Source organism: Manis pentadactyla, chromosome 11, assembly GCF_030020395.1.
Source record: "Manis pentadactyla isolate mManPen7 chromosome 11, mManPen7.hap1, whole genome shotgun sequence".
NCBI lineage: Eukaryota > Metazoa > Chordata > Mammalia > Pholidota > Manidae > Manis > Manis pentadactyla.
The window spans coordinates 45334540-45353865 of record NC_080029.1 but is presented as its reverse complement, the minus strand read 5'-3'; the positions used below and the strand labels follow the sequence as shown (position 1 = coordinate 45353865).

Below are 19326 nucleotides of genomic sequence, written 5' to 3'. Positions count from 1 at the left end.
CAAAAAGCTCAAAATAGAAATACCATTTGACCCAGGAATTCCACTTCTAGGAATTTACCCTAAGAATACAGCAGCCCAGTTTGATAAAGACAGATGCACCACTATGTTTATCGCAGCACTATTTACAATAGCCAAGAAATGGAAGCAACCTAAGTGTCCATCAGTAGATGAATGGATAAAGAAGATATGGTACAGGGATCGGGCGAAAGATGGCAGCGTGAGTAGAGCAGCAGAAATCACCTCCCAAAACCACATATATCTATGAAAATATAACAAAGACAACCCTTCCTAGAATAAAGACCAGAGGACACAGGACAATATCCAGACCACATCCACACCTGAGAGAACCCAGCACCTCGCAAAGCGGGTAAGATACAAGCCCCGGCCCGGCGGGAGCCGAACGCCCATCCCCTCAACTCCCGGCGGGAGAAGAATAGGCAGAGCGGGAGGGAGACGGAGCCCAGGACTGCCGAACGCCCAGCCCCACCCATCCAGGCCAGAGTGCAGGGCCCTGGATACTAGGAAAACAGGGCAGCAAGAACAGTAAGCAGGCACCGGAGGCCGGAGGACATAAGAAAAGCGAGCGACCAAATTTTTTTTGTTTGTTTGTTTTGTTTTGTTTTGCCAAGCGCTTTTTGGAAGTCTTAAAGGGATAGGGCCCCAAATACTAGGGAAACAGGGCAGCAAGAAGAGTGAGCAGGCACCGGTGGCCTGGCACTTGAGGACACCAGAAAAGCGAGCGACCATTTTTTTTTTTTTAATTAAAAACTTTTTTTTTTCACTTAAAATTTTTTTTTTTTTTTTTTTTTGTGGTCGTTGTTAAGTTTTGGCGGGTGCTTTTTGGAAGTCTTAAAGGGGCAGAGCGGGACACTTAATCCAGAGATAGGGAATCCGGGAATCTCTGGGCACCCTAACCCCTGGGCTGCAGTGAGCAGGGAGGCCCCTTACGGAGATAAATAGCCTCCCGGCCGCTCCCCCTCCAACGCGACTCCACCACTTTGGAGCAGAGGCCCGAACCAGCCCACGCCCACAGCAACAGCGGAGATAAACTCCATAGCAGCCGGGCAGGAAGCAGAAACCCTGTCTGTGTGCAGCTGCCCAGCACAAGCCAGTAGAGGTCGCTGTTCTCCCAGGAGAGGAGGGCCACAAACCAACAAGAAGGGAAGTTCTTCCAGCCGTCACTCGTCCCAGCTCTGCAAACTATTCCAATCACCATGAAAAGGCAAAGCTACAGGCAGACAAAGATCACAGAGACAACACCAGAGAAGGAGACAGACCTAACCAGTCTTCCTGACAAAGAATTCAAAATAAGAATCATAAACATGCTGACAGAGATGCAGAGAAATATGCAAGAGAAATGGGATGAAGTCCGGAGGGAGATCACAGATGCCAGAAAGGAGATCGCAGAAATGAAACAAACTCTGGAAGGGTTTATAAGCAGAATGGATAGGATGCAAGAGGCCATTGATGGAATTGAAACCAGAGAACAGGAACTCATAGAAGCTGACATACAGAGAGACAAAAGGATCTCCAGGAATGAAACAATATTAAGAGAACTGTGTGACCGATCCAAAAGGAACAATAACCGTATTATAGGGGTTCCAGAAGAAGAAGAGAGAGGCAAAGAGATGGAAAGTATCTTAGAAGAAATAATTGCTGAAAACTTCCCCACACTGGGGGAGGAAATAATCGAACAGACCACGGAAATACACAGAACCCCCAACAGAAAGGATCCAAGGAGGACAACACCAAGACACATAATAATTAAAATGGCAAAGATCAAGGACAAGGAAAGAGTTTTAAAGGCAGCTAGAGAGAAAAAGGTCACCTATCAAGGAAAACCCATCAGTCTAACATCAGACTTCTCGACAGAAACCCTACAGGCCAGAAGAGAATGGCATGATATATTTAATACAATGAAACAGAAGGGACTTGAACCAAGGATACTGTATCCAGCACGACTATCATTCAAATATGACGGTGGGATTAAACAATTCCCAGACAAACAAAAGCTGAGGGAATTTGCTTCCCACAAACCACCTCTATAGAACATCTTACAGGGACTGCTCTAGATGGGAGCACTCCTAGAAAGAGCACAGCACAAAACAACCAACATATGAAGAATCGAGGAGGAGGAATAAGAAGGGAGAGAAGAAAAGAATCTCCAGACAGGGTATATAACAGCTCAATAAGCGAGCTAAGTTAGGCAGTAAGATACTAAAGAGGCTAACCTTGAACCTTTGGTAACCACAAATTTAAAGCCTGCAATGACACTAAGTACATATCTTTCAATAGTCAACCTAAATGTTAATGGGCTGAATGCACCAATCAAAAGACACAGAGTAATAGAATGGATAAAAAAGCAAGACCCATCTATATGCTGCTTTCAAGAAATTCACCTCAAACCTAAAGACATGTACAGACTAAAAGTCAAGGGATGGAAAAACATATTTCAAGAAAACAACAGCGAGAAGAAAGCAGGGATTGCAGTACTAATATCAGACAAAATAGACTTCAAAACAAAGAAAGTAACAAGAGATAAAGAAGGACACTACATAATGATAAAGGGCTCAGTCCAACGAGAGGATATAACCATTCTAAATACATATGCACCCAACACAGGAGCACCAGCATATGTGAAACAAATACTAACAGAACTAAAGGGGGAAATAGACTGCAATGCATTCATTCTAGGAGACTTCAACACACCACTCACCCCAAAGGATAGATCCACTGGGCAGAAAATAAGTAAGGACATGGAAGCACTGAACAACACAGTAGAGCAGATGGACCTAATACACATCTATAGAACTCTACATCCAAAAGCAACAGGATACACTTTCTTCTCAAGTGCACATGGAACATTCTCCAGAATAGACCACATACTAGGCCACAAAAAGAGCCTCAGAAAATTCCAAAAGATTAAAATCCTACCAACCAACTTTTCAGACCACAAAGGCATAAAACTAGAAATAAACTGTACAAAGAAAGCAAAGAGGCTCACAAACACATGGAGGCTTAACAACACGCTCCTAAATAATCAATGGATCAATGACCAAATCAAAATGGAGATCCAGCAATATATGGAAACAAATGACAACAACAACACTAAGCCCCAACTTCTGTGGGACACAGCAAAAGCAGTCTTAAGAGGAAAGTATATAGCAATCCAAGCATATGTAAAAAAGGAAGAACAATCCCAAATGAATGGTCTAATGTCACAATTATCGAAATTGGAAAAAGAAAAACATATGAGGCCTAAGGTCAGCAGAAGGAGGGACATAATAAAGATCAGAGAAGAAATAAATAAAATTGAGAAGAATAAAACAATAGCAAAAATCAATGAAACCAAGAGCTGGTTCTTCGAGAAAATAAACAAAATAGATAAGCCTCTAGCCAGACTTATTAAGAAGAAAAGAGAGTCAACACAAATCAACAGTATCACAAACGAGAAAGAAAAAATCACGACGGACCCCACAGAAATACAAAGAATTATTAGAGAATACTATGAAAACCTATATGCTAACAAGCTGGGAAACCTAGGAGAAATGAACAACTCCCTAGAAAAATACAACCTTCCAAGATTGACCCAGAAAGAAACAGAAAATCTAAACAGACCAATTACCAGCAACGAAATTGAAGCGGTAATCAAAAAACTACCAAAGAACAAAACCCCCGGGCCAGATGGATTTACCTTGGAATTTTATCAGACATACAGGGAAGACATAATACCCATTCTCCTTAAAGTTTTCCAAAAAATAGAGGAGGAGGGGATACTCCCAAACTCATTCTATGAAGCTAACATCACCCTAATACCAAAACCAGGCAAAGACCCCACCAAAAAAGAAAACTACAGACCAATATCCCTGATGAATGTAGATGCAAAAATACTCAACAAAATATTAGCAAACCGAATTCAAAAATACATCAAAAGGATCATACACCATGACCAAGTGGGATTCATCCCAGGGATGCAAGGATGGTACAACATTCGAAAATCCATCAACATCATCCACCACATCAACAAAAAGAAAGACAAAAACCACATGATCATCTCCATAGATGCTGAAAAAGCATTTGACAAAGTTCAACATCCATTCATGATAAAAACTCTCAGCAAAATGGGAATAGAGGGCAAGTACCTCAACATAATAAAGGCCATCTAGGATAAACCCACAGCCAACATTATATTGAACAGCGAGAAGCTGAAAGCATTTCCTCTGAGATCGGGAACTAGACAGGGATGCCCACTCTCTCCACTGTTATTTAACATAGTACTGGAGGTCCTAGCCACGGCAATCAGACAAAACAAAGAAATACAAGGAATCCAGATTGGTAAAGAAGAAGTTAAACTGTCACTATTTGCAGATGACATGATACTGTACATAAAAAACCCTAAAGACTCCACCCCAAAACTACTAGAACTGATATCGGAATACAGCAAAGTTGCAGGATACAAAATCAACACACAGAAATCTGTGGCTTTCCTATATACTAACAATGAACCAACAGAAAGAGAAATCAGGAAAACAACTCCATTCACAATTGCATCAAAAAAAATAAAATACCTAGGAATAAACCTAACCAAGGAAGTGAAAGACTTATACTCTGAAAACTACAAGTCACTCTTAAGAGAAATTACAGGGGACACTAACAGATGGAAACTCATCCCATGCTCGTGGCTAGGAAGAATTAGTATCGTCAAAATGGCCATCCTGCCCAAAGCAATATACAGATTTCATGCAATCCCTATGAAACTACCAGCAACATTCTTCAATGAACTGGAACAAATAATTCAAAAGTTCATATGGAAACACCAAAGACCCCGAATAGCCAAAGCAATCCTGAGAAAGAAGAATAAAGTAGGGGGGATCTCACTCCCCAACTTCAAGTTCTACTATAAAGCCATAGTAATCAAGACAATTTGGTACTGGCACAAGAGCAGAGCCACAGACCAATGGAACAGACTAGAGAATCCAGACATTAACCCAGACATATATGGTCAATTAGTATTTGATAAAGGAGCCATGGACATACAATGGGGAAATGACAGTCTCTTCAACAGATGGTGCTGGCAATACTGGACAGCTACATGTAGGAGAATGAAACTGGACCATTGTCTAACCCCATATACAAAAGTAAACTCAAAATGGATCAAAGACCTGAATGTAAGCCATGAAACCATTAAACTCTTGGAAGAAAACATAGGCAAAAACCTCTTAGACATAAACATGAGTGATCTCTTCTTGAACATATCTCCCCAGGCAAGGAAAACAACAGCAAAAATGAGTAAGTGGGACTATATTAAGCTGAAAAGCTTCTGTACAGCAAAAGACACCATCAATAGAACAAAAAGGATCCCTACGGTATGGGAGAATATATTTGAAAATGACACATCCGATAAAGGCTTGACATCCAGAATATATAAAGAGCTCACACGCCTCAATAAACAAAAAACAAATAACCCAATTAAAAAATGGGCAGAGGAACTGAACAGACAGTTCTCCAAAAAAGAAATACAGATGGCCAACAGACACATGAAAAGATGCTCTACATAGCTACTCATCAGAGAAATGCAAATTAAAACTACAATGAGGTATCACCTCACATCAGTAAGGATGGCTGCCATTCAAAAGACAAACAACAACAAATGTTGGCGAGGCTGTAGAGAAAGGGGAACCCTCCTACACTGCTGGTAGGAATGTAAGTTAGTTCAAACATTGTGGAAAGCAGTATGGAGACAATCAAAATGCTGAAAACAGACTTACCATTTGACCCAGGAATTGCACTCCTAGGAATTTACCCTAAGAATGCAGCAAACAAGTATGAGAAAGATCAGTGCACCCCTATGTTTATCGCAGCACTATTTACAATAGCCAAGAATTGGAAGCAACCTAAATGTCCATCGATAGATGAATGGATAAAGAAGATGTGGTACATATACACAATGGAATACTACTCAGCCATAAGAAAAGGGCAAATCCAACCATTTGCAGCAACATGGATGGAACTAGAGGGTATTATGCTCAGTGAAACAAGCCAAGCGGAGAAAGAGAAATACCAAATGATTTCACTTACCTGTGGAATATAAGAAAAAAGGAAAAACTGAAGGAACAAAACAGCAGCAGAATCACAGAACTCAAGAATGGACTATCAGGTACCAAAGGGAAAGGGACTGTGTAGGATGGGTGGGTAGGGAGGGATGGAGGGGGAGAAGTAGGGGGGTATTAATATTAGCATGCATGGGGGGGGGGTAGGAGAAAAGGGAGGGCTGTACAACACAGAGAAGGCAAGTAGTCATTCTACAACATTTTGCTATGCTGATGGAGAATGACTGTAAAGGGGTTTATGGGGGGACCTGGTATAGGGGAGAGCCTAGTAAATATAATATTCGTCATGTAAGTGTAGATTAGTGATACCAAAAACAAAGCAAAAAAAAAAAAAAAAAAGCGCAGTTCCTGTGTGGTGACCTCCAATGAGTTCTACACAAGGGTATAAAGGGCATATCAAAGTGTAGGCAAAGGGTCTGTTTGTGTTTAAACAGAGGATCAAAGCCTAATTGGGCTACCCCGAAAATGAACTAAGATACGATATGAAAAAGAACTTCCAACATCAGCACTCTCTGGAAGACTCATGCCAGAAGATGATCATCAAAAAACCCCAACAAAGATCCACACACTGCTACAGCTGTAGATGCACTCATCGCACCAGTTCCTGGACTTGCCATGGGAATGAGGAAGGAGATATCTAAGCTGGCCTGTGCATACAGTAAAACAACAAATTTGACTGGATCTATACTGTTGGAACTCAATCAAGAATTAGGAGAAGTGCAAATTGTAGCACTCCAAAATCTTACAACTACAGACTATTTACTGTTAAAAGAACATAAGGGATGTGAACATTCCCCAGGAGTGGGTTGTTTTAATTTGTCTGATTTCTATCAGTCTGTTCAAGTTCAGTTGGACAATATCCACCATATCATAGAGAAGTTTTCACAAATGCCTAAGGTGCCTAACTGGTTTTCTTGGTTTCACTGAAGATGGCTGGTAATTACAGGTATGCTTTGGTTATGTAACTATACTCCTATTATGTTAATGTGTGTGCGCAATTTAAGTAGTAGCTTAAAACCTATACATGCTGAAGTTACTCTACAAGAAGATATGTCAAAGAAATAATCAATCTTCCCATGTTTTCTGCCGCCTGCTACTTCTATAGCTTTTCTTCTTCCTTCCTAATTACAACACTTAAATAGAATTCATGGCTCATATCAAATTTACCGAGTATCATAATTCTTCCAAGTGGTAAAGATACCTCAAGACAAATGCTGGGCATAGAAGCTACAGGGCATAAATATGCAAAGAAATAAAAAGCTAACCATTTCAAACAATAAGGCTTCTCTCTCACTTACCAACTTTACATTTCCCTGTATGGCCCCAGAAGATGACTGGTTAGCCAGAGACGGGTAAGATTCCTCAAGGGAGGAACAACCTAAGACAGGCACAGTTGCAGGGGGGTCATCAGGTGAGAAATTGGGGATCAACAGAGGTGAGGCTTAGAACCTCAACCCCCCGTTCTGAGAGAAATCTTCTGCATACATGGATGTTTTATCGCCCTTGTCCAGCTTGGATTAACACATAGGCTACAGGCACACACCTGATCATCTACATTTGCTCTTTTACAACACTAAACTATGTTTTCTACCTTTATCTTGTATCTACCTACCACTTCAGCATTTTATTAAAAATAATAATAATAAAGAGAGAAATGTGGTATCCACATATAAATCAAGTATAAAAACCAAATGAGTATTCATATTTGAACTGACTGTTTATAGTTCATAATGCATGAGCAAAACCAAAGGTTTCTGTCATGGCTGCCCTTGTACTGTTCACCATGTAAGAACTTATTCACTATGTAAGAATTTGTTCTCCATGTAAGAACTTGTTTGTTTTGCCTCAGAAGATTGGAGACTGACGAAAATTAGGCTTGGGGTGGATTAATGATTGTGCATTGAGCATTGACTCCCCTATACAGAATTTTATTGTTGTTAACAACCATTTGATCAATAAATATGAGAGATGCCCTCACAAAAAAAAAAAAAAAAAATAGTATACATTTCCAATGGTAAAATAGTAAGTAACCGGGATGTAATGAATATAGTCAAGATATTGTAACAGCTTGGTATGGTGTTAGCTGGTACCTAGAATTGTCATGTATATAAATGTTGAATCACTATGTTGTACACCTGAAACTAATGCAATGTAATACTGTGTGTCAACTACCCTTCAATAAAAAAATAATTCTCAAAAAAATAATAATAAAATAAAAGAAGATGTGGTACATATAAACAGTGGAATATTATTCAGCCATAAGAGGAAAACAAATCCTACCATTTGCAACAACATGGATAGAGCTAGAGGGTATTATGCTCAGTGAAATAAGCCAGGCAGAGAACGACAAGTACCAAATGATTTCACTCACCTGTGGAGTATAAGAACAAAGGAAAAACTGAAGGAGCAAAACAGCAGCAGACTCACAGAAGCCAAGAATAGACTAACAGTTACCAAAGAGAAAGGGACCAGGGAGGATGGGTGAGAAAGGAGGGATAAGTGGGTAGGGGGGGAAAAGGGGGCATTATGATTAGCATGTATAATAAGGGGGGGACACGGGGAGGGCTATACAACACAGAGAAGACGAGTAGTGGACCTACAGTATCTTACTACACTGAGGGACAGAGACTGTAATGGGGTATGTGGGAGGGACTTGGTGATGGGGGTTATCTAGAAAACATAATGTTCCTCATGTAATTGTAGATTAATGGTACGAAAAAAAAACAAACCCTAAAGAATCCACTCCAAAAGTACTAGATCTAATATCTGAATTTAGCAAAGTTGCAGCATATAAAATTAATATACAAAAATAAGTGGCAATCCTATACACTAACAAAGAACTAGCAGAGAGAGAAATCAGGAAAACAATTCCATTCAAAACTGCATCCAAAAGAATAAAACGCCTAGGAATAAAAGTAACCAAGGAAGTGAAAGATTTATAGTCTGAAAACTACAAGACACTCATGAGAGAAATTAAAGAAGACACCAATAACTTGAAACACATTCCGTGCTCATGGATGGGAAGAATTAATATTGTCAAAATGGCCATCCTGCCTAAAGCAATCTATAGATTAATGCAATTCCTATCAAAATACCAAAGCATTCTTCAATGAACTAGAGAAAATCGTCCTAAAATTCATATGGAACCACAAAAGATCTCAAATAGCCAAAGCAATCCTAAGAAGGAAGAATAAAGCAGGGGGAATTGCACTCCCCAACTTCAAGCTCTACTACAAAGCCACAGTAATCAAGACAATTTGGTAGCAGCACTAGAACAGACCCATGGAACAGACTAGAGAGCCCTGATATAAACCCAACTATATATGATCAATTAATATATGATAAAGGAGACATACAATGGGGAAATGACAGCCTCTTCAAAAGCTGCTGTTGGCAAAACTGGACAGCTACATGCAAGAGAATGAAACTGGATCATTGTTTAACCCCATACAGAAAAGTAAACTCGAAATGGATTAAAGACCTGAATGTAAGTCATGAAAACATAAAACTCTTGGAAGACAACATAGAAAAACATCTCCTGAATGTAAGCATGAGCAACTTCTTCCTGAACCCATCTCCTTGAGAAAGGGAAACAAAAGCAAAAATGAACTCATGGGACTACATCAAACTAAAAAGTTTTTGTACCGCAAAGGACATCATCAACAAAACAAAAAGGCATCCTACAGTATAGGAGAATATATCTGTAAATGACACATCTGACAAGGGGTTAACGTCCGAAATATATAAAGAACTTGCATGCTTCAACACCCAAAAAACACATAACCCGATTTAACAAATGGGCAGAGGGTATGAGGAGACAGTTCTCCGAAGAAGAAATTCAGATGGCCAACAGACACATGAAAAGATGCTCCACATCGCTTGTCATCAGGGAAATGCAAATTAAAACCACAATGAGATATCACCTCACATCAGTAAGGATGGCCAGCATCAAAAAGACTAAGAACAACAAATGCTGGCGAGGATGTGGAGAAAGGGGAACCCTCCTACACTGCAGGTGGGAACATAAGCTAGATCAACCATGACATTGTGGAAAGCAACATGGAGGTTCCTCAAAAAACTAAAAATAGTAATACCATTTGAGCCTGGAATCCCACTCCTTGGAATTTACCCAAAGCATACAACTTCTCAGATTCAAAAAGACATATGCACCCCTATGTTTATCACAGCACTTTTTACAATAACCTAAGTGTCCATCAGTAGATGAATGGATAAAGAAGATGTAGTACATATACACAATGGAATACTATTTAGCAGTAAGAAAGAAACAGATTCTACCATTTGCAACCACATGGATGGAGCTGTAGGACATTATGCTCAGTGAAATAAGAGAGGCAGAGAAAGACAAATGCCAAATGATTTCCCTCATTTGAGTATAACAATGAAGGAACAAAACAGCAGCAGTCTCAGAGACTCCAAGAATGAACTATTGGTTATCAAAGAGGAGGGGTGTGGGACAGTGGGTGGGGAGGGAGGGAGAAGGGGATGGAGAAGTATTATGTTTAGTACACATGGTGTGGGGATCATGCAGAGAAAAGTGTAGCACAGAGAAGGCACATAGTGGACCTCTGGCATCTTACTACACTGATGGACAGTGACTGCATTGGGGTATGGGTAGGGACTTGATAATATGGGTAAATGTAGTAACCACATTGTTTTTCATGTGAAACCTTCATAAGCGTGTATATCAATCATACCTTAATAAAAATAAGTTAAAAAAAAAGTCCATATGTATCCACAAAAGACCCCAAAGAGCAAAAGCAATCCTGATAAGGAAGAATAAAGCTGGGGGAATTATGCTCCCAGATTTCAAGCTCTACTACAAAGTCACAGTAATTGACAATTTGGTACTGGCATAAGAACAGACCCATAGACCAAAGGAACAGAATAGAGAGCCCAGATATAAACCCAAGCATATATGGTCAATTAATATACAATAAAGGAGCCAAGGACAGACAATAGGGAAATCACAGCCTCTTCAACAACTGGTGTTGGCATAACTGAACAGCTACGTGCAAGAAAATGAAACTGGATGATGTCCAACCCCATACATAAAAGTAAACTCAAAATGGATCAAAGACCTGAATGTAAGACATGATACCACAAAACTCTTAGAAGAAAACATAGGCAAAAATCTCTTGAATATAAGTATGAGCAACTTTTTCCTGAATGCATCTCCTTGGGCAAGGAAAACAAAAGCAAAAATGAAAATGGGCCTACATCAAGCTAAAAAGTTTCTGTACAGCAAAGGACATCATCATCAGAACAAAAAGTCATCCCACAGTATGGGAGAATATATTTGTAAATGACATATCCGACAAGGGGTTAACATGCAAAATATATAAAGAACTCACATGCCTCAACACCCAAAAAGGAAATAACATGATTAAAAAATGGGCAGAGTGTATGAACAGACAATCTCCAAAGAAGAAATTCAGATGGCCAACAGACACATGAAAAGATGCTCCATATCACTAATTATCAGGAAAATGCAAATTAAAACCACAATGACATACCACCTCACACCAGTTAGGATGGCCAACATCGAAAAGACTAGGAACAACAAATGCTGGAGAGGATGTAGAGAAAGGGGAACCATCCTACACAGCCAGTAGGAATGTTAACTAGTTCAACCATTGTGGAAAGCAGTATGGAGGTTCCTCATAAAACTCAAAATAGAAATAACATTTGACCCAGGAATTCCACTTCTAGGAATTTACCCTAAGAATGCAGGAGTCCAGTTTCAAAAAGACGTATGCTCCACTATGTTTATGGTAGCACTATTTACAATAGCCAAGAAATGGAAGCAACCTAAGTGTCCATCAGTAGATGAATGGATAAAGAAGATGTGGTACATATACACAATGGAATATTATTCAGCCATAAGAAAACAAATCCTACCATTTGTAACAACATGGATGGAGCTAGAGGGTATCATGCTCAGTGAAGTAAGTCAGGCAGAGAAAGACAAATATCAAATGATATCCCTCATTTGTGGAGTATAACAACGAATCAAAACTGAAGGAACAAATTGGCAGCAGACTCACAGACTCCAAGAAGGGACTAGTGGTTACCAAAGGGGAGGGGTGGGGGAGGGCCGTGGGGAGGAAGGGAGAAGGGGATTGTGGGGTATCATGATTGTTGCACATGGTGTGTGGGGGATCACGAGAAAGACAGTGTAGCTCAGAGAAGACAAATAGGGACTCTGTGGCATCTTAGTACACTGATGGACAGTGACTGCAATGGGATATGGCAGGGGACTTGATAATAAGGGTGAATGTAGTATCCCCATTGTTTTTCTTGTGAAACCTTCATAAGAATGTATATCAATGATACCTTAATTTTTTTTTAAATGAAAATAGTCCTCTCCACAGTCTTCAACTTACGTCTCTTTGTTTTTTTTCTTTTGGTACCTTCCTCCATACTTGTAACATTCTAGTGTTGTTTTGATTTTCCAGTTGTAATCATTATCTATTTAATAGATCTTATAAACTTCCTTATATTAGGAGAGATGAGGATTTTGTACCATTTCAACCACCCCATCCCCTTGTATGCATGCAGGGGGATCCTCTTGCTCTAATCCTCCCAAGAGATACTATCATTTTGGTTAGATCAATATACAATATTTAGATTATTATGACTATGCAAATGCTATTCATAGCTGCCTAAAAATAACAGCAAAAATAATAATAATGATAATAATAGCAACATGTATAAAGTGTTGTGCTAGAGACTGTTCTCTTTATGCATAATTCATTTAATCCTCACAATGATCTTAGGTAATAATGATAGCTATCCCCATTTTACAGATGTAGTATATTATCACTTTTCATTTATTTTAGAACTTTTTATTTTTCCTGGAGTTAAGAATCTTTCCTCTCTTTAGGTCTTTCTTCTTGGAGAGATTTCTCCAAGATGATTCTTCCAATCTCCTGCCTGTGAAGCCTAACACTGGCTGACAATGTTCTGGAAGCCAAGTACGAAAAGGGAGCTGCGAATTTCAACACCGAAATTTACACACTTTCATTTAATCCTTTTTAATACAGTATTTCCATTCAATGCCATTCAACTGTACCCAGTGTTTCTGGACAAAAGACATTCTGTGTTTTACATTTTTAAATCTAGAAAATAAATCTCCAGCATTATGCCAGACAATAAATGGGGTAATGAGTGGCAGTTACCTAGCTGTGCACACTGATGTTGAGACTAGAAACATCTACCTGTTTATTAAACCAATCATCCTGTTTCCAGCACCATTTTTAGAAGTACCTACTGCTACCAAATTCTGAATCTTTCGGGAGTCAGTCAGGTAAGCTGAAATGAACGTGAGCTTTCCCTCAACTACATTCTTACAGTTCAACTTCTTGAGAAGCTAAACTTAGTTTCCAATCATCCTTCTGTTTTCCAGCCTCTGAAATTTTCTAAGTATCAATCACTTCAACTGTTTTCTTTAACCTCATGAGATTATGCATTTAAAAAAATTTCTTTAGTGTAGTTTTAATGGTGGTTTCAAGTACTGAGTATCTGAGCATAGATAATGGGTGTATTAAGTCTGTAATCTTCAACCTGAAGTCTAAACCAAGACATAAACTATGACTGGGTATATTAGCCAGGCAGGGGGAATAGTGAATAAAAGCAAGGAGGTATAAACAAGATAGCCTATTTAAAGCAATTCAGTAGGCTCAATGGTTGAGCACAAAAGGTATATGAGTAGTCGTAGGAGTGAAAGGCTAATTCAGAGCAATAAAAGTTATAGGCTAAACTAAGTTAGTTATTAACTAACTTTCATATACCAAATATTTATTCAAAAAAAAAAATCAATGAAACCAAGAGCTGGTTCTTTGAGAAAATAAACAAAATAGATAAGCCTCTAGCCAAACTTATTAAGAAAAAAAGAGAATCAACACACATCAACAGAATCAGAAATGAGAATGGAAAAATCACGACAGACTCCACAGAAATACAAAGAATTATTAAAGACTACTATGAAAACCTATATGCTAACAAGCTGGAAAACCTAGAAGAAACAGACAACTTCCTAGAAAAATACAACCTTCCAAGACTGACCAAGGAAGAAACACAAAAGTTAAACAAACCAATTACGAGCAAAGAAATTGAAACGGTAATCAAAAACTACCCAAGAACAAAACCCCCGGGCCAGACGGAGTTATCTCGGAATTTTATCAGACATACAGAGAAGACATAATACCCATTCTCCTTAAAGTTTTCCAAAAAATAGAAGAGGAGGTAATACTCCCAAATTCATTCTATGAAGCCAACATCACCCTAATACCAAAACCAGGCAAAGACCCCACCAAAAAAGAAAATTACAGACCAATATCCCTGATGAATGTAGATGCAAAAATACTCAACAAAATATTAGCAAACCGAATTCAAAAATATATCAAAAGGATCATACACCATGACCAAGTGGGATTCATCCCAGGGATGCAAGGTTGGTACAACATTCGAAAATCCATCGACATCATCCACCACATCAACAAAAAGAAGGACAAAAACCACATGATCATCTCCATAGATGCTGAAAAAGCATTTGACAAAATTCAACATCCATTCATGATAAAAACTCTCAGCAAAATGGGTATAGAGGCCAAGTACCTCAACATAATAAAGGCCATATATGATAAACCCACAGCCAACATCATACTAAACAGCGAGAAGCTGAAAGCTTTTCCTCTGAGATCGGGAATAAGACAGGGATGTCCACTCTCCCCACTGTTATTTAACATAGTACTGGAGGTACTAGCCACGGCAATTAGACAAAACAAAGAAATACAAGGAATCCAGATTGGTAAAGAAGAAGTTAAACTGTCACTATTTGCAGATGACATGATATTGTACATAAAAAACCCTAAAGACTCCACCCCAAAACTACTAGAACTGATAGTGGAATTCAGCAAAGTTGCAGGATACAAAATTAACACACAGAAATCTGTGGCTTTCCCATACACTAACAATGAACCAATAGAAAGAGAAATCAGGAAAACAACTCCATTCACAATTGCATCAAAAAGAATAAAATACCTAGGAATAAACCTAACCAAAGAGGTGAAAGACCAATACCCTGAAAAGTACAAGACACTCTTAAGAGAAAGTAAAGAGGACACTAACAAATGGAAACTCACCCCATGCACGTGACTAGGAAGAATTAATATCATCAAAATGGCCATCCTGCCCAAAGCAATATACAGATTTGATGCAATCCGTATCAAATTACCAGCAACATTCCTCAACAAACTGGAACAAATAGTTCAAAAATTCATATGGAAACACCAAAGACCCCGAATAGCCAAAGCAATCCTCAGAAAGAAGAATAAAGTGGGGGGGATCTCACTCCCCAACATCAAGCTCTACTACAAAGCCATAGTAATCAAGACAATTTGGTACTGGCACAAGAACAGAGCCACAGACCAGTGGAACAGAATAGAGACTCCAGACATTAATCCAAATATATATGGTCAATTAATATTTGATAAAGGAGCCATGGACATACAATGGGGAAATGACAGTCTCTTCAACAGATGGTGCTGGCAAAACTGGACAGCTACATGTAAGAGAATGAAAGTGGACCACTGTCTAACCCCATACACAAAAGTAAATTCGAAATGGATCAAAGACCTGAATGTAAGTCATGAAACCATAAAACTCTTACAAAAAAACATCAGCAAAAATCTCTTAGACATAAACATGAGTGACCTCTTCTTGAACATATCTCCCTGGGCAAGGAAAAGAAAAGCAAAAATGAACAATTGGGACTATATTAAGCTGAAAAGCTTCTGTACAGCAAAAGACACCATCAATAGAACAAAAAGGTACCCTACAGTATGGGAGAATATATTTGTAAATGACAGATCCGATAAAGGCTTGGCATCCAAAATATATAAAGAGCTCACACACCTCAACAAACAAAAAACAAACAATCCAATTAAAAAATGGGCAGAGGAACTGAATAGACAGTTCTCCAAAAAAGAAATTCAGATGACCAACAGACACATGAAAAGATGCTCCACATCACTAATTATCAGAGAAATGCAAATTAAAACCACAATGAGATATCACCTCACACTAGTAAGGATGGCTACCATCCAAAAGACAAACAACAACAAATGTTGGCAAAGTTGTGGAGAAAGGGGAACCCTCCTACACTGCTGGTGGGAATGTAAATTAGTTCAACCATTGCGGAAAGCAGTATGGAGGTTCCTCAAAATGCTCAAAATAGACTTACCATTTGACCCAGGAATTCCACTCCTAGAAATTTACCCTAAGAATGCAGAACTCCAGTTTGAAAAAGACAGATGCACCCCTATGTTTATCGCAGCACTATTTACAATAGCCAAGAATTGGAAGCAGCCTAAGTGTCCATCAGTAGATGAATGGATAAAGAAGATGTGGTACATATACACAATGGAATATTATTCAGCCATAAGAAGAAAACAAATCCTACCATTTGTAACAACATGGATAGAGCTAGAGGGTATTATGCTCAGTGAAATAAGCCAAGCAGAGAAAGAGAAATACCAAATGATTTCACTCATCTGTGGAGTATAAGAACAAAGGAAAAACTGAAGGAACAAAACAGCAGCAGAATCACAGAACCCAAGAATGCGGGAAAGGGACTGGGGAGGATGGGTGGGTAGGGAGGGATAAGGGGGGGGGAGAAGATAGGGGGTATTATGATTAGCATGCATAATGTGGGGAGTGGGAGAAAGAGGAGGGCTGTGCAACACAGAGAAGACAAGTAGTGATTCTACAACATTTTGCTATGCTGATGGACAGTGACTGTAAAGGGGTTTGTGGGGGGGGCCCTGATACAGGGGAGAGCCTAGTAAACATAATATTCCTCATGTAATTGTAGATTAATAATAAAAAGAAAAAAAAAGGAAAAAGAAAAGGGGTATTACTCCCTGATAGGATAAAACTAACTGCAAATCAACGATTAATGCATGCTTTACATATACTTAATTTTGATCATTTAAAGGGTGTCAGATGATCAGCTATGGAAGTACATTTTTCTGATAATATTGCTTTCTCTTAAAAAAAAAAAAAAGCAGTTAGTTCCTGTGTGGTGATCTCCAATAGGTTCTTCACAATGGTATAAAGGTCATATCAAAGTGTGGGCAAAGGGTTTGTTTGTGTTTATACAGAGGATCAAAGCCTAATTTGGCTACACAGAAAACAAATTAAGATATGATATGAAGAAGAACTTCCAACATCAACATCCTCTGGAAGAGTCATTCCAGAAGATGAACATCAAAAAACTTCAACAAAGATTCTAGCACTGCTGCAGTGGTAGCTGCAGTCATCCCACCAGTTCCTGGACTTGCCATTGGAATGAAGAAGGAGATATCTAAGCTGGCCTGTGCATACAGTAAAACAACAAATTTGACTGGATCTATACTGTCGGAACTCAACCAAGAATTAGGAGAAGTGCAAGTTGCAGCGCTCCAAAATCGTGCGACTATAGACTATCTACTGTTAAAAGAACATATGGGAACAGTTCCCAGGAATGTGTTGTTTTAATTTGTCTGATTTTTCTCAAACTATTCAAATTCAGTCAGACAATATCCATCATATCATTGATAAGTTTTCACAAATGCCTACGGTGCCTAACTGGTTTTCTTGGTTTCACTGGATATGGCTGGTAATTGTAGGTCTGCTTTGGTTATGTAGCTGTATTTCTATTATGTTACTGTATGTGTGCAATTTAATTAGTAGTTTAAAGCCTATACATGCTTATGTTACTCCAAGAAAATATGTCAAAGAAATAATCAATCTTCCCATGTTTTCTTCCTTCTGCTACTTCTATAGCTTTTCTTCTTCCTTCCTAATTACAACCCTTTAGTAGAATTCGTGCCTCATATTGAAAATTACCGAGTATCATAATTCTTCCAAGTGGTAAAGATACCTCAAGACAAATGCTGGGCATAGAAGCTACAGGGCATAAATATGCAAAGAAGTAAAAAGCTAACCTTTTCAAACAATATTGCTTCTCTCTCACTTACCAACTTTACATTTCCCTGTATGGCCCCGGAAGATGACTAGGGTAAGATTGCTCAAGGGAGGAACAACCTAAGACCGGCACAGTCGCAGAGGGCCCATCAGGAGAGAAATTGGGGATCAACAGAGGTGAGGCTTAGAACCTCACCCCCCGTTTTGAGAGAAATCTTCTGCATCTGTGGATGTTTTGTTGCCCTTGTCTAGCTCGGATTAATACTTAGTCTATAGGCACACAACTGATCATCTACATTTGCCCTCTTACAGCACTAAATTATGTTTTCTACCTTTATCTTGCATCTACCTACAACTTCAGCATTTTATTAAAATAATAATAATAATAATAATAAGGGAGAAATGTGGGATTCACATATAAATCAAGTATAAAAATAAAACGAATAATCATATCTGACTTGATTGTTTATAGTTCATGATGCGTGATCAAAACAAAAAGTTTCTGTGATATGACTGCCCTTGCACTGTTCACCATGTAAGAACTTATTCACTATGTAAGAACTTGTTCATTATGCTTCAGAAGATTGGAGACTGTTGAGAAATAGGCTTGGGGTTGATTAATGACTGTGCATTGAGTCCCCTATACAGAATTTTATTGTTGTTAACAACCATTTGATCAATAAATATGAGAGATGCCCTCTCAAAAAAAAAAAAAATTTATTCAATTAACAATCCTCAGAACACCAGGATACTAAAACAATATTTCACAGACATATTCCTTGGAAAGCCAATGAACATTAATAGGCATTATATGGAGGGAAAACAATTTCTTAAGTAAATATATTTGGGAAACATTAGGTTAAACAAGTTTAAATAGTTTTCTTTATGATAGGTCATTATTAAGCATCTCATTTAATAACATGAATTATAATTTTCCAAAAAAGTGACACAGCTTGTGGTGCCTCCCAAACCAATCTTACCACAGAAAAACTTGTAGATATTATCCTTACCGTATTACTTACTACCTTACTGCTCGACATCTTTCCACTGGAGTCACAAACATTCTCCAGGAGCCCTAGATTTCCTTCTGCATCAGTATAAGCTATTCGACCACCAGTAGGATGCCATGCCAGGCCACAAATTGCATAACCTTTCTCATGTTTCACCCTAAAATTAACAAGTGAGTTCTTAAAATGTTGTCAAGAAAAATACACAAACTACACATTTC

The 19326-nt window shown here is 38.7% G+C and overlaps 1 protein-coding gene across 6 annotated transcripts in view; it reads right to left on the bottom strand.

Moving 5' to 3' along the window:
* WDHD1 (WD repeat and HMG-box DNA binding protein 1) overlaps positions 1 to 19326 on the bottom strand; it is a 77750-nt gene that overhangs the window by 43642 nt on the left and 14782 nt on the right. For 5 of the 6 annotated variants that reach the window (XM_036918457.2, XM_036918466.2, XM_036918438.2 and 2 more), the window contains one exon: positions 19109 to 19265. In XM_036918457.2, the coding sequence (XP_036774352.2) occupies positions 19109 to 19265 (157 nt within the window). The remainder of the gene's footprint in view (positions 1 to 19108; positions 19266 to 19326) is intronic. The other variant, XM_036918447.2, reaches the window with a different exon arrangement.